At 44.5% G+C, this 16,376-nt stretch overlaps 1 protein-coding gene across 1 annotated transcript in view; it reads left to right on the top strand.

Moving 5' to 3' along the window:
* ca16b (carbonic anhydrase XVI b) overlaps nucleotides 1-12,857 on the top strand; it is a 178,774-nt gene extending 165,917 nt beyond the window's left edge. The window contains exons 23-31 of the mRNA XM_063216202.1: nucleotides 919-1,054; nucleotides 1,576-1,722; nucleotides 3,327-3,420; nucleotides 4,242-4,318; nucleotides 4,815-4,943; nucleotides 5,697-5,843; nucleotides 6,768-6,910; nucleotides 7,982-8,117; nucleotides 10,575-12,857. Of these exons, the coding sequence (XP_063072272.1) occupies nucleotides 919-1,054; nucleotides 1,576-1,722; nucleotides 3,327-3,420; nucleotides 4,242-4,318; nucleotides 4,815-4,943; nucleotides 5,697-5,843; nucleotides 6,768-6,910; nucleotides 7,982-8,117; nucleotides 10,575-10,715 (1,150 nt within the window). The 3' untranslated portion in view covers nucleotides 10,716-12,857. The remainder of the gene's footprint in view (nucleotides 1-918; nucleotides 1,055-1,575; nucleotides 1,723-3,326; nucleotides 3,421-4,241; nucleotides 4,319-4,814; nucleotides 4,944-5,696; nucleotides 5,844-6,767; nucleotides 6,911-7,981; nucleotides 8,118-10,574) is intronic.
* The last annotated feature ends 3,519 nt before the right edge of the window (nucleotides 12,858-16,376 follow it).

Below are 16,376 nucleotides of genomic sequence, written 5' to 3'. Positions count from 1 at the left end.
GCGTTCAAAACGTTCTCAGATCCGAGGCCAGACCCACTCGCTAGCTGAAAAACTTCGGCGTCCAGCGGGTGCCGCTGGTTTACCAGGCTAACATTTCCCCATACTTTAAGCCATTCGCTGAGTCTGCCCATACAAATTCTACCTTCAAGGCAGCATAATATACCATGTAATTGAATCATATACGGTACCAGCCATTAACCTGGTTCTCACGCAGATGGATATTCATCGAGCGAGGTCACAAAGTTTTACGAAGATGCACAAAGCGCGAAGGGTCTGCGCGAGAGCCAGGATAGCAGCTATAGCAATACTGTAACTTTCAATGCTAATTGCATTTCTCTTGTTGTGTTTATCTTGTTTTGAGGGTGTGAAGGAGAGAGAGAGATGGGGAGATGTTTTATTTGAAATACAAGGACGTGCATAGCTATTGTGACGTAGGCACGTAATACCGCCTCCAGACGAAACAACCTAGAATTTGTTGGTCCCACTCGCTGCAACGTGACGTCATCACACCCTGTCCAGTTTCGTTCTGGTTTTAATAAAACTGCTGTCTTTGGCATTGTGACGTGGCGCAAAAGAGGTAAGGTTCCTGCCAGCGGCTTCAATGTTGGGTGCACTGCTGATTCCATGAAAATGTTCATATCTTCACTATTTTATGTCCAAACGGCGTGAAACTTTGCGCTGCAATCCGCGGTACCACTGCCAAGTCACCTTCCAAGTTTGAGATGTTTTGGTGCTGTTCTGCGGGAGTTACGCAGGTCACAGAGACACCGATAGAACTTTCTTGAATTATTAGATAGATTGTATGGTATGAACTGGTGGTGAAGTCCACTAATTGAGTTTTAAATGTGTTTGTGCCAGTGCTAGTGGTGAAATCCACTAATTGAGTTGTAAATGTGTTTGTTTGTGTGTTTGTGACAGTGCCGGGGTGGGGCGGACGGGCACCTACATCGTCATCGACAGCATGCTGAAGCAGATGAGGGACAAGTGCTCGGTCAATGTCAAGGGCTTCCTGAAACACATCCGCACCCAGCGCAACTACCTGGTGCAGACAGAGGTACAGTACTAGAGGGGTGCCTGTGGATCTGTGTGTGTGTGTGTGTGTGTGTGTCAACGTCAAGGGCTTCCTGAAACACATCCGCACCCAGCGCAACTACCTGGTGCAGACAGAGGTACAGTACAGTATAGGGGCGCCTGTGTGTGTGTGTGTGTGTGTGTGTGTGTGTGTGTGTGTGTGTGTGTGTGTGTGTGTGTGTGTGTGTGTGTGTGTGTGTGTGTGTGTGTGTGTGTGTGTGTGTGTGTTTGTGTGTGTGTGTGTGTGTGTGTTGAGCAAGGCACCACATTACCCCAGGGACGGCAACAAATTAGAGATGCACCGGATCCTGAATTTTTAGGATCCTGCCGGATACCGGATCCACTGCTTAAGATCCTGCCGGATCCGGAATCGGATACCGGATCCTAGGAAAGGGTTGAAACACATAGCCTACTCGTACACGTGAGCCCTTTTATTAAGTTGGCTCAAACTATTTTTTAGACTCATTGGCTTATTGCCACACTGCCTGCTCTGTGTCTCCTCAGGAGCAGTACGTCTTCATCCATGACACCCTGATGGAGGCCATCTTGGGGGCGGAGACTGAGGTGCCCTCCTGGCAGCTTCCCGCCTACATCGGCAACCTGCTGACGCCCGACATGAGCTACCGCTCCCTCATGGAGAGGCAGTTTAAAGTACGCGCACACACACACGCACGCACGCACGCACACACACACACACACACACACACTCAATCTTACCCATGCGCCTGGAGTTGTGATGCTGACTCATTTACAGTATGATGATCTCATCACACACATTTGAATGATGTGCTGTTAGCTTTACACATTCTCTCAAGTGATAAGATGTAGCTTTGTAAGACCAATGTTGCCTACAGCTATTAAAGGGACACTGCAGGAAATGGTCAAAAATGGTACTGCAACTATGCTGCTCATTGAAACTAGGCTGCCTATTGCCAAATTTGGCCAAACTCTTTATATGAAAGTTTACTGAGTAATAAACAAACGTTTTCTAGTATGGTCCAAGTACAGTCATTTTTGCAGCTAAAAAAGGCTATTTTTGGAAATTCAAAATGGCGGACCATGGAGAAGATCCCCCTTTTCGTGTATGAAAAGTAAAATTTTTCCAGTCATAATGAATACTTCGAATTTGATGCCGGTCGTAAGTATTCATGAAAAAGGTAACATTAGGAAATGGGCAGCATGAATTCTGGAAATAAACAACTAAAAATCTCACACAGTGTACCATGTAATTAAATGTGTGAAGGTGAGAGGCAGGCACCCTACACTAGTAGAGGCCATGCCATTATCTTGAAGTGGCGTTAGTTATCTAACACACGTTTTTTAAAACGTGCTCGTTGAGCCAAGAGAGGCCTGGCAGGTCTGACAGTCTAAGTGAAAAAAGAGAAGTCCGCAACACTGCTTGTCTATTGTATATTTAATCGAGCAACGTTTCGACCTTCAGGTCTTCATCAGGCAAAGTGTCAAACTTTGCCTGATGAAGACCTGAAGGTCGAAACGTTGCTCGATTAAATACACAATAGACAAGCAGTGTTGCGGACTTCTCTTTTTTCACTTGGATTTACTCTCATTGTCCTGCACCTGGCCCGTCGGGTGGGATGTGCACACATCTACTCCTCTGAACTCCCTGTCGGCGCCAGACAGGACAAGCCGATGCGATGTGCCAGACAGGACAGGCCGATGCGATGCGCACGTTATGTTATTTGCAATACGAGTGGCAGACAGCTATCCAGGGAGCCCGCTCTCATTTAACGATGGCGAGTGAGGCTGTGGGGTTTTTTTTCTACCTTTTTTTCTGTTATCTTTTTTTTGTCACAAGTTGCAGTCTCGCAGTGTAAAGTGCTGAATACTTTGAAAATAAACATGGTAGGAGGGGGGTGGAGCGGGAGGGGGATTTGGAGGTGTCAGGTGGTGAGGGGAGACATGATAATTATGCCAACGGGAGAGAGAGAGAGAGAGAGAGAGAGAGAGAGAGAGAGAGAGAGAGAGATGGCTGATTCTGGCTATTTTCTTCCTCTTCTTCCCCTGCAATGCTGAATGGCAGACAGTGGTGCCGCGGGCTAACAAATCCCATTTCTCTCTCTCTCTTTCTCTCTCTCTCCCTCTCTCTCTCTCTCACACTTTTCTCTCTCTCTCTCTCGCTTTTCTCTCGCGCGCGCGCACGCTTCTCTCTCTCTCTCGCGCTTTTCTCTCTTTTCTTTCTCTCCCTCCCTTCCCCTCTCTCTCTCTCTCTCTCTCTCTCTCCTCCCTCCTCGCAGCTGGTGATGCAGTGCAATGCTCATTTTGTCGACTGCTTCAGTGCGCAGAAGGACTACAACAAGGAGAAGAACCGCAACTCTTCCGTGGTGCCCTGTGAGTGTCTTACCTCATTAACCTTTCCTGCCCAACACTGCCATTACTCATCCCGCAGCCAGAAGACATGGCGGCTCCCGGGGTTTTGTTTTTGTTATGCCTGGAAGGGAGCGTGGGTGGGTGGCATCAAAGGTGTTATATGCATATATACACACAGCACAAATGCATGATGTATTTTGTAAGCATACCGTGTAACTACGTAATGATTATTTAGTGTGAACATTTCAATACGATACAATATAGTTGTTTAACACTGCGTAGGCTACATGCACATTGTAATGCATTGATGGCGCACACATTGGTTACACTCTAGTTAAAATGAAAGTTCTTAACCCCCCATAGAACTCTCCACTGCTCAGTCTTATGCCGCAGTGTTTCTCAACAGGGGTGCTGGGGAAACGGCTGATAAATTATGTAATATAATACATATTTGTCTAAATTGATAAGTTAATGCTAGCCAGTGGAATCATTCATCTGCCATTTATGCACAATAAAGTAAATATAGGTTCAACTTCGAACGTAGGACGTGTGACGTCTCCAAATGTGTTACTTTTCTAAGCTTGTGTGGTTGGTTTGGGCTTGTTGGTTTGGGGTGCCTTGAAATTTTTCATGAATTGAAAGGGTGCCTCTCCTAAAAAAAGCTTCATAGAATGTGTTACCAAAAGTTCTGCTGCAGTGAGCTGGGCTGGGCTGTCTGGTGTGCAGAAGGGAAGGGTTCTAATTGGGTTCTGGTGTGCAGAAGGGAAGGGTTCTAATTGGGTTCTGGTGTGCAGAAGGGAAGGGTTCTAATTGGGTTCTGTGGTTCTGTTCTCTTTTCGTAGCGGAGCGGGCACGGGTTGGATTGGCCCCTCTTCCTGGGTCCAAGGGCACGGACTACATCAACGCCTCCTACATCATGGTACTTACTGTCTTAAGCAATTCGCAATTACCCCCGGACCTGTTATTTTTGGGGGCGCATTCGGACGGGATAAATAAACGTCTGTTATTTACTCAATTCACAGACATTACAAGGGAGTGCAGACGGCGCGCCTATGTAAAATTACCCCAAGAGTTTCGCCGAAATACAGTAGGTAATTCACGGCGGAATTATTACCTCACAAATCGCGGACATGGCACATTCGCACAGGACTAAAACTCAGACATTCTCTGTGATAATTCCGAATCACCGGGGGTCCATAGGTAATAAAAGTCCTGTCCGAATCGGGCTTTACTTGATATTTTATTTGAGATAGGACAATGAGAAAGAGACAAGAAACGAGTGGGGAGAGGAGAAGGTCGGAATCAACCCCGCACGTGAGATACCACCCCCCCCCCCCCCCACCCCCCCCCCCCCCCATGTACTCTTGACACATCTCTCTCCTGTTTCATCTCCTATTCATCTCTTTTGCAAACAGGGTTATCACCGTAGCAACGAGTTCATCATTACCCAGCATCCTTTGCCCCACACCACCATGGACTTCTGGAGGATGATCTGGGACCACAACGCTCAAGTCATCGTCATGCTGCCCGACAACCACGGCCTGGTACGTATAGAATACTGAATATAGCGATGACAAGAAATGCACTCAGAGAGTGCAGACCTCCGACAAGGAAGCTGTTCGATTGAACATTTGACTGTTACACCCTATTTTTAAGTCTAAGTCTTTCTGGAGTTAGAAACTGGAATTCAGTTAAATTTGCGGTCACTAGGGGCGTCTGGCAATGATTATAGATAGCTAGCTAGCAATGGTGAAGAATCTGTTCAAAAGCCCTGGTTCAGATTCATGATCCAGATCACCACCAAAATGTAATCACTTGTTCCATGGGTCATTTTCAACAACTCCACAAAGTTTCATCCAAATCCGTTCCTGAGTTTTTGAGTTATCCTGCTGAGAAACGGACAGACAAACAAACAATTAAAAACAACAGACAGACAAGCCAACGGGACCGAAAACATAATCTCCTTGGCGGAGGTAACAACTACCAGGCATCCATGGCCGGGTACGTACTGAATGTGGTGTCCCACAAAGGAGACAAAGGGGCTTCTCAACTAGCCTCGCGAGCCATCCTACGTACTTCCGCCAAAGGATTGGCTCCACTACTGTAGTCTGGCCGTGCTTCTCTATGGAGTGCCTGGAGCAGTAGGATTTTGATCGCAATAGGATCGTATAGAATCAAAACGAATCGAATCGCTACCTCCCGAATCGTGATCGAATCTGATCATGAGGGCAGTGCCGATCCACACCACTAATGATTTGTGTTTGTTTGTTTCTGCTACGTCGCGGTATTTCCTGCAGACTGAGGACGAGTTTGTGTACTGGCCGAGCCGAGAGGAGGCCATGAACTGTATGGCGTTCACTGTCACGCTGATCAGCAAGGACCGGCTGTGCCTTTCCAGCGGGGAGCAGATCTTCATCCATGACTTCATCCTGGAGGCTACGCAGGTACCGTACCAAACCAAACCAAACCACACACACGCACACACACACACACACACACACACACACACACACACACACACACACACACACACACACACACACACAGATACACACACACGCACATACTCTCTCTCTCGCTCTCTCCCATGATGTGTCTTCATCCACGACTTCATCCTGGAGGCTACACGGTACCGTACCGTACCAAACCACACACACAGGCACGCACGCACGCACGCTCGCACGCACACGCACGCACGCACGCACGCAGGCAGGCAGGCACGTACACACACACACACACACACACACACACACACACACACACACACACACACACACACACACACACACACACACACACACACTCTGTCTCTCTCTCTTTACCCACGATGTGTCTTCATTCACAATTTCATACTGTAGGCTCCTCAGGTACCAGCCCCTGCCTGCCCACCTCCCTCGGTGGCTTCTACTTGACAGGGTTTAGCTCACTACCATTTTTTTTGTCACATAAAGGCGGGATGAAGATGAAGGAGGGATGAAGGAGTGAAATTTTAAAAGCAGATTGATCTTTTAAAAAAGACAGATACGCGATCGAGACATCATGTCCCCTGCCTCTCTTCCTAGGCATAGTGCTATTTAATTGTTTGAGACAACCCATGTCTCTTTTCTTTTTAATCTAAGTGGAACGCTATCACTTGATATCACTTTCTTGAGACCACCCACGTCTCTGTCTCTCCTGCTTTGAATCTGATAAAATAATTTTCACTTTTTTTCTGTGTCTCTTCCTTCTTTTGCATCTAAAAGCAGTGTGTAGTATTATCATTCTCTTGAGACTAGACACCTCTCCACCTTTTACCTTAGCATCTAATAGTATGATTGTGGCATGACAATGACAATATTATTTCATTTTGTTCATTCTTCCTCCTCCAGGATGACTATGTGTTGGAGGTGCGCCACTTCCAGTGTCCAAAATGGCCTGACCTGAACGCCCCCGTCAGCAGCACGTTTGAACTGGTTAACATCATAAAGGAGGAGGCCCTCACCCGCGATGGACCCACTATTGTCCACGATGAGTAAGTAGACCTAGAGCTGGGCAATATGACGATATACATCGTTATCGTGATAGAAACATGTATATCGTGCCCTTTCTTTTCTATCGTTCATATCGTGATAAACTATTTTTTTTTTCAATTTTATACAATTTCATATAATTTAATCACATTTCATGTTGCCACTATACATGCTCTAAGTTCATATAACTGTAAAAATTTGAATAAAAAGATTCATTTTAAAGAAATGTGGTTTTGCGACAGGACAAAATAGAGAAAATAAAGAGAATAACTGAAAACGAACGTTATTAAATATCGTGATATATATCGTTATCGTGATATAAAGTAATCCATATCGTGATATAGGTTTTTTTCCATATCGCCCAGCCTTAAGTAGACCCATTATTGTTCTTGACGAATAAGTACTAACTAACGCGATGGACCCACTATTGTCCACGATGAGTAAGTACTAACTAACGCGATGGACCCACTATTGTCCACGACGAGGACGTTCTTGGGCAGGGCCAGCTACACCGCTTAAGGGGTATGCCACTATTTTGGGGCTTAATACAGTTAAAATCGTTGGCTGGGGTTTATAAAGGTGGTAAAGTGTCTTATTTTTCAAGTTAAGCGTTGTCATGCTACACGGATCCATTGACTTTCACTAGCTTAGCGACATATTCCCTCTTTTAACTTGTCTTAAAGGGGTATGCCACTATTTTGGGGCTTAATACAGTTAAAACCGTTGGCCAGGGTTTATATAGGTGGTAAAATATCTTATTTTTCATGTAAGCCGTTGTCTTTTTTTAAGACACGTTAAAAGAGGGAGCATGTCGCTAAGCTAGTGAAAGTCAATGGATCCGTGTAGCATGTAGCAATGCTACATGGATGCATTGACTTTCACTAGCTTAGCGACATATTCCCTCTTTTAACTTGTCTTAAAGCAAGACAACGCTTGACATGAAAAATAAGACACTTTACCACCTTTATCATCCCTGTAACTGTATTAAGCCCCAAAATAGTGGCATAACCCTTTACTTCTGCATTAATATTCAGTAAACCACAACTGCTCACCAGCTCTTCTCTTTGCTGCAGGTATGGGGCGTTTTCGGCGGGCCTGCTCTGCGCCCTCACCACCCTGTCGGATCAGATGGAGAGCGAGAACGCCGTGGACGTGTACCAGGTGGCCAAGATGATCAACCTCATGAGGCCCGGCGTCTTCACCGACATTGTGAGTTGTATACTCATGAACGGCGTGACGTTTTCCATGTGCGTTACGCCCATTTGTGGGGGAAAACAGGCAATGCAAGTCAATTGGTGTTATTGGGGTTTAATAAACGAAAGATAAGGACCTATAGACAAGCGTTGTTCACGCGCAACATGCCGAAAACGTGTTGTGTTGCCGGCTGTTCAAATAATATTGCCAAACGGCCGTGACTGAAGCATGTACTGTGTTCATTTAGGGTAGCCGCTGTAGCATGTAAGTTGATGAGACATTCGGTTTGTTTTCACCCATAAAGGGGCGTAACGCACATTTAGGAGCAAAGTACCCGGATGGCCGTTCATGAGTATAGCGACTGCTGCACTGCATTGCTGTGATGTAACCAGAGAATCGTATATGAGAGGGAGATAAAGCAGGCGGCTTCTTTTCCGGTATCCACTTTACGTCGGGTGAACGCCCCTTTAGGAGACCTTCAATTAGGAGACCTTCGGAGTCTTGAGGTAGAGAATAAATGGAGTCCCCTTAGCGCTGTAGATGGCGGTAGCGCACGTCTTGTGCAAACACCACGAAAAGGGAAGAAGAAGGAGGGACAACGCCCCCTTAGGAGACCAAATTTTGAGCACAGGCTTTTGCATTGAGTGGGCGTGTTTCGATTCCTCTTATTATATATCCAACGTCTTTGATGTAACTGTGTGGGGAAAAATCGATCAGAAAGTCAAGTCAGGGCCATGCCGTGGCCTATTGGTAGGGCACTGGGTTACTATGCTGGCGACCTGGATTCGATTCCGGCCCGGGTCATTTGCCGATCCCTCCCCATCTCTCTCTCTCTCCCCACTCATTTCCTGTAGAGCATGAAACGGGAGTGGATTTTCACTCCCGTCCCATCCCGGTCCCAGAAAAAAAATCCCATCCCGTCCCGTCCCGGAGTGGAGTAAAAGAAACAAATCCCCGTCCCGTCCTGAAAAGAATGGCTCCCAATCCTGCCCACTCCCACTCAAAACCAATCCCACTCCCGTTTCATAGGCTTTTTTAATGAAAAAATAAGCAAGCATTCCCGCTCTCATTGATTTTTATTCCCGCTCCTGCCCGCTCCCATTCATCTTTATTCCTGCTCCTGCCCGCTCCCGTTCATCTTCAAAATTTTGACTCCCATCCCACAGGAATCCCGCAGGACCCGCGGGACCCACGGGAATTCCTGAAAAATGTCATCCTCTAATTTCCTGTCCATCCTTCACTGTCCTGTCAGAAATGAAGGTATAAAAAAAAAAATACAGTATATATAAAAAAGAAAGTCAAGTCAGTCAGTCAGTAGTCAAATCAATGTATTAATAGACGTGATATGTCCATAGTCTACACCAGTGGTTCTCAAACTTTTTCCATCATTCCCCCCCTCAGAGGGGCTCAATGCCCCCCACCCACCCCCGCAGTCGAATGCAGTGCAGATGTGTATTCATTTCCTGTAGTACTATTCAAATTCATGACAATAATATAATGTTGGTGAGGGCTTTAAACGTATTGGCTTATTGGCGAGACAGGAAATCATTTCCTTGGGATAAAAAAACCAAAACAAAATCAGATGTCACACGCCCCCCTTGCGATGCCTCCGTGCCCCCCCAGGGGGGCTTGCGCCCCACTTTGAGAAATTCTGGTCTACACGGACATGGTGAGTCGGACCAGGGCGGCCGACAAGAGGTAGGGGGGTGAAGGGGTCAGATGTCCCAGGGCAGCCCCAAGGAGAGAGGAGGCCAGGAGTTGGGTCCTTAGTGCATTGTATGTATTGGTACTAGAGGTACACTAAAATGAAAATATGTGGCCGAAACCAAAACCGAATAATAATTAATCACTTGGCCAAATACCGAAACCGAACCCGAATAGTGCAATTCAGTCAAAAGTTGGGTTTTTCACTTTTTCACTTTCACTTTCCACGGTTTACAATAAATGTTTTCAAATGTTAGAGTAGAACTGAAATTATTTTAATTAATGCCCATTTTCAATTCATTTTCTATTCGGCCTCCGATTTGGCCACTCAATTGGCTTTTGGCCGAAAACCGAGAGTGCCTTTTTTTGCATTTTCGGGCAAATATTTTCTGCGGCCGAAATTTCGGTGCACCTCTAATTGGTACATTGTATGAACGCTGTCAGCTGTCCTGAGTAGAACTGCACTGCATTTGACACAACTCTATGAGGAAAAATAGGTCAGAGAGTCTATTTATTTATATACCGTGTGGGCTACAATATTTACCATAGCAGTGCTGATCCAGTGCTTCACAATTGATAAACTGACAAAGAACTATATAGCTTTAATCATCAATAATAGATATTGAGTTGTACTTGTCATGGAAACAAGTCTGTACAGTAAGTACAGACTTGCAATACTTGCAATACTTGGTATGGCATTTGTATACTGTATATGAATGATGCTGAAAAAAAATACTTTTGTTCTTTTTCTTGTCTCTGATTTTATAGGAGCAGTATCAGTACCTTTACAAAGCTATGCTCAGCTTGGTCAACTGCAACGCGAATGGACTCTGGTCGTCATACACAGAGAGGAATGGCATTGCAGTTATCACAGACCACCCTGCAGTCAGCATGGAGTCCCTCGTCTGAGCTGCGTGCAAAAGAGAACCACACTCCTTGTCCTGAGGCCTTTTTTCTTCAGAATACTGGGGTCCGTTTCTCGATTCTTGTCGTTGCTAACCGTCTTAAGATCGTCTTAAGACGCAACACCATTCCCTTGGATTTAGTGATGATCGTCGCTGTCGAGAGAGAGTTGAGTCGCTCTTACGAAGGACGTTGCTACCGTCGTTAGCAAAGACGCTTTCGAGATACGGACCCCTGGTCAAATAAAAAACAAAAAAAACTAAACTAAAACCCAGTGACTTTTTATACAGATTATACAGATGAAAGGAACTTTTTTGATATTTATTTTTGCTGCTTTTTGTTAATCTGCTGATTGTCTGTATCTGTTGTACTTTGTTCACAAAAACAAAAAATGCAGCTCTGTCTATTTTGCACTATACTGTCAGTGTTACTGCCTATACATGGTCTACAACTTACAGACTGTGATGTCCTCCAAAAAAAAGCGTTGAGTGAGCTAGGGCTGCACAATGAATTGAAAATAATCTAAAATCGTGATAAAATCGTGAAATCGAAGTCATGATTTGAATCGTGATTTAATTGTGGCAATAGTAACCTACCTTTGAGAGCGTCCTTGAAGCCGGAACATACTGACAGGCTGGTGTTTCTGAACAGGAAACTGTCCACCTAAGTTTCATGCTATTGCCTTTACATAATTATTACAATTCATTTTATTTTGCTCATCCTGTGTATAATTCATTATTGGTTATATTTCATGTTGTTATAATTTTCAAAAAAATCTGTACAAAATGAATAATCGTGATTACTAATCGTGATTAAGATTTTGACCAACATAATCGTGATAATGATTTTTTTCCATAATCGTGCAGCCCTAGAGTGAGCTGGGTCAGCCTGTAGTGCCCATCCCTGGTGGACACTGGACTCTCACTGGAGCCCACGCTGCGAACACTGGTCAAAGAAGAGAAGATGAAGAGGACTACTGGTCAAAGAAGAGAAGATGAAGAGGACTACTGGTCAAAGAAGAGAAGATGAAGAGGACTACTTCTCATGTTCTCTCTCTCTTTAACTCCCTCTCTCTCTCTCTCTCTCTCTCTCTAACTCTCTCTCTCTTTAACGCTGTCTCTCTCTCTCTCTCTCTCTCTCTTTAACTCTCTCTTTAACTCCCTCTCTCTCTCTCTCTAACGCTCTCTCTCTCTTTCTCTCTCTCTTTAACTCTCTCTCTCTCTCTCTATCTATCTCTCTCTCTCTCTCTTTAACGCTCTCTCTCTCTCTCTCTCTATCTCCCCCTCTCTCTCTCTCCATCTCCCCCTCTCTCTCTCTCCCTCTCGCTCTCTCCCTCTCTCTCTGTCTTTAACACTCTCTCTCTCTCTCTCTCTCTCATCCCTGAGTACCCTTCAGCACAACACAGCTTTGCGGCAGAGCACAGCGTTCTCTCAGTATGCTACTGATTTGATCTGATATCCCCCCCCCCCCCCACCCTGTGGGGAGACCCCGCATTTCAGTTCAATGTTGTGTTTCATCATTTCAATAGACTTTGAGGTATAAAATTATGACCTGATATTATCAGAATGGTAACACTTTATTTTAGGGATACATCTATTAGCACTAATACATACAATGTTCCTGTATAAGTTTGTAACTTATAAACTTGTAAGGCATGTACAAAGCAAAATCAAACATTTGTTAGGCATGTATTCGCAAATGTCTTGTTCATGCACAATAAGGGATTTATTACCAATTTAACCTTAGTAAGGACCTAGTAGGCCTTAGTGTTTGCTTAGTACATACCTTACAAGTTACTTGTGCAGGCATTAACGTTGCATGTATTACTGCTCATAGATGTTTCCCTAAAATAAATTGTTACCATAAGAATGTATAAGTCTCACTTTCCAAGTTGGGAGCCCCAAAGGAAGGGGCCCCCTTTGGGTTGATGAGTGTCTCCTTTTGTCCTTAATTTTATTTTGATATTTATTTCAAATAACATGTTTCATTTTATATCTAACTTATAAATGTTTTTTTTCTAATTAGTATTATAACACATAGTATGGACTCTCCTGTTTTATGGCAAAAGTTCGGTTGTTTTGTAAATATAAATATATTGATCATGTCTACCTGTATTTTGTACATTTCAGCTGTGCCCTGTTCCTTTCTCAGTAATATATTTTATTCAAAACTGTGGCCCGTTATATTTGATCCATCTCTGTACCTTTTTACCAGCGGGTGGTGTTTTCCTAAAAAAAAATACAAAGAAGTTAAATACATGTGCACGCGCCCACACACACACACACACACTATAAAAGCCCTAAGAATGAGGACAAGGTTCACTATACAGACACTAAATGTGGTGAATGCAATCAAGACCACTTTCTTCTCTTTTCTTGTTTTATCTCTCTCTCTCTCTCTCTCTCTCTCTCTCTCTCTCTCTCTCTCTCTCTCTCTCTCTCTCTCTCTCTCTCTCACACACACACACACACACACACACACACACACACACACACAGAGACACACACACACAGCCACACACCATATGCTCATTATGTCCTTGAGCAGCTCTAGTCATCCTTCATTTTGTGCCGTGATGGGAATTTATCGGGCCTTACATCCAGCATACTTCTTACCATGCACGTTGTGCTATAGATCCTTTTTACTATTTTAAATGCCCTGCTTAAAACGAACACTGTTTAAAAGCATTGACAAATCTAGCAACATACATATTTTTTCTTTCATATTGCTCTTTTTAAATATCACTGGATTTATGAAAGAAGGGAGGTCATAACAAATGGGAGCACCGTGGCTAAATATGTAGAATATCTCTGCCCCCTAGCTTCAGAAAGAAGCATTGCATCTCCCCATAACTGGAGAGGATCACCAGGGATGAGTTTCTCAAAAGAGAAGTTGTTAGCCTAATAGCTAGTAGTTGCCAATGTGAAAATGCATGGAAAACAACAAAGTAGCTAATGTAGTAAGTAACTTTGGTTTTGAGAAATTCACCCCAGGGCCGTATTACAGTAATGCACAGGCTAGATATGGCTGCAGCCTAGGGCCCCCCCACCACAGGCTAGATATGGCTGCAGCCTAGGGGCCCCCCACCACAGGCTAGATATGGCTGCAGCCTAGGGGCCCCCCACCACAGGCTAGATATGGCTGCAGACTAGGGGCCCCCCACCACAGGATAGATATGGCTGCAGCCTAGGGGCCGCCACCTGCCAGGGGCCCCACCACAGGCTAGATATGGCTGCAGCCTAGGGGCCCCCCACCACAGGCTAGATATGGCTGCAGCCTAGGGGCCCCCACAGGCTAGATATGGCTGCAGCCTAGGGGCCCCCACCACAGGCTAGATATGGCTGCAGCCTAGGGGCCCCCACCACAGGCTAGATATGGCTGCAGCCTAGGGCCCCCCCCACCACAGGCTAGATATGGCTGCAGCCTAGGGGCCCCCACCACAGGCTAGATATGGCTGCAGCCTAGGGGCCCCCCACCACAGGCTAGATATGGCTGCATCCTAGGGGCCCCCACCACAGGCTAGATATGGCTGCCGCCTAGGGGCCCCCACCTACCAGGGGCCCCCACCACAGGCTAGATATGGCTGCAGCCTAGGGGCCCCCCACCACAGGCTAGATATGGCTGCAGCCTAGGGCCCCCACCTACCAGGGGCCCCCACCACAGGCTAGATATGGCTGCAGCCTAGGGCCCCCACCTTCCACGGGACCCCTGATTGGTCAAAAGTGAAAAATTGCTGAATTGTGACTAGATGCAATATTGAAAAATATCAATATCAATACAGTTGGTAGACATGTTATCCTCCATCGCTAGCTCGTAATTATGACACTATCTATGTAAATTTGTGGGGAAATTTGCCTTCTGGGGGGCCCCACAGCAACCTGTAGCCTAGGGGCCCCAGGCCATTTTAATCCGGCCCTGAGGATCACACATCAATAGCAAAAGCCGCAGCAGCTGTTGTATGCTGAAAACTGGCCAGCTAAAATCAACAATATAATGTGATCTATTACCAGGTTTAACCCCTTAAGACGCAGCTTTATACATTTGTTGTTACCAGTATGGTAATGTCCAAGTCGTGGTGCATTACTAAAGGGCCTGTGTTGTGTCATAGTATTCTAGTGATTTGGTAGTTACATTTCAATGACTATTACAGCGTGCCACTTAAGGTACGGCGCGCATTAAGGGGCTACTGTATTTTGTTTATCATGTTGAATTATTCTGAAACAAATTGTATATTGAATTAATTTAGATTGCATAGTGGAAGAAAACAGTACAAAAAAAATATTGTTGGACAGATGAGCCTACTGTACTGACAAAACACATGAAGAGTTCAGATGCAAGACCCCCTAAGTGCCTTTTCAGAAAATAATCTTAATTCATTTTTATTTAATACAAAGCTATCAAAATAGCATATTTTTAAATTTTATTTATGTAATATAACTATTTATATGTATTATCAAGTACATGACGGTAAACCAAACCAACAACGGTGTTCTCTAAAAATATAGAAGTGCAGGTCTTTAGAAATGGAGTTAGGGGGTTTTGCTTCTGAACTCTTCACATACAGTACAATCAAGGCAAACACCACACTGAAAAAACCTACATCTTGAGCTGGTAAGTTTGTTTTCCAATTGCAAAATCGATTTAGTTTCATCCCACCAACCATGTTACGCTGCCTAATGTGCCTCTATTTTCGCTTATCAATAAACTGATTCAAGCTCAGCAACATTCCGTATGAATTAACAAATAGATTGATCTTTCTCATGTATGTTTTTACTATCTTCTATTTGTAGGCATACTCCCATTTCCATATCTTATGGTAGGTCTATTTTATTGAATCATAAAAACAAAGGACCAATTAGAACATATTTACTCTTTTCTATCTGCTGTTTGGAGTGATAGTGAAACCCCCTCCCCCACAAAGGGGACAGAGGCAAATGTTGACCACATGGATCCTATCGTCTTTTTCGTTGTTGTATGTTTTATTTTAATTGTAAAGATGACAGCAGAAGATGGTAGGCCTACCAGAAGCGCCTTGTGGAATGGGGTTTGGGGTAGGAGGGTTCAGGATCTGTTGGTGTAGGCCTATCCACCATTTTTTACTTTTGCATTTTATCATTGGAAATGACTGTTCAGAAGTCCTATCATCTATGTGTGAATTCTTGCCATTCAAATATTTTGACAACACACTTTTTAATAAAATGCATGTTGCAATGCAATGTCCAAAACAAAATGGTCAATTTCCCTAAATATTCCAAAATGGACATAGGCCTACACCATTTTGCAATGAAACAATTCCATTTTAAAAGTACACCGGCCTGATTTACTTCTGATTGTCAAATTCAATACATTCTACAGGTCATAATTGTTCTATTACAGCCTAATTCCATGCCTCCACAGGGTTATCATGTGGGGAAAAAAACGTAAATGAACACTTCTATAATCTCCTTCTGCTTGAAGTATTTTAGGAGCAATGGCATGTGAAACAAAATTACCAAGGAAAACATGTGGCCAATTCATTCATTGTGCAGTGTGGAGAAAGAAAAACCTATTGTGTTCGATAAACCACCAGGGGTGACATAGAGTCATCGGAAGTTGCAACATCATTTGGAAAGGGGGTTTACCATGGTCCATCAACAGGGGTGTTTAGAGAACAAATAAAAAAGAGCG

Source organism: Engraulis encrasicolus, chromosome 14 (assembly GCF_034702125.1).
Source record: "Engraulis encrasicolus isolate BLACKSEA-1 chromosome 14, IST_EnEncr_1.0, whole genome shotgun sequence".
Lineage (NCBI taxonomy): Eukaryota > Metazoa > Chordata > Actinopteri > Clupeiformes > Engraulidae > Engraulis > Engraulis encrasicolus.
The sequence above is the reverse complement of the archived record's forward strand: the minus strand, read 5'-3'. Positions and strand labels throughout refer to the sequence as shown.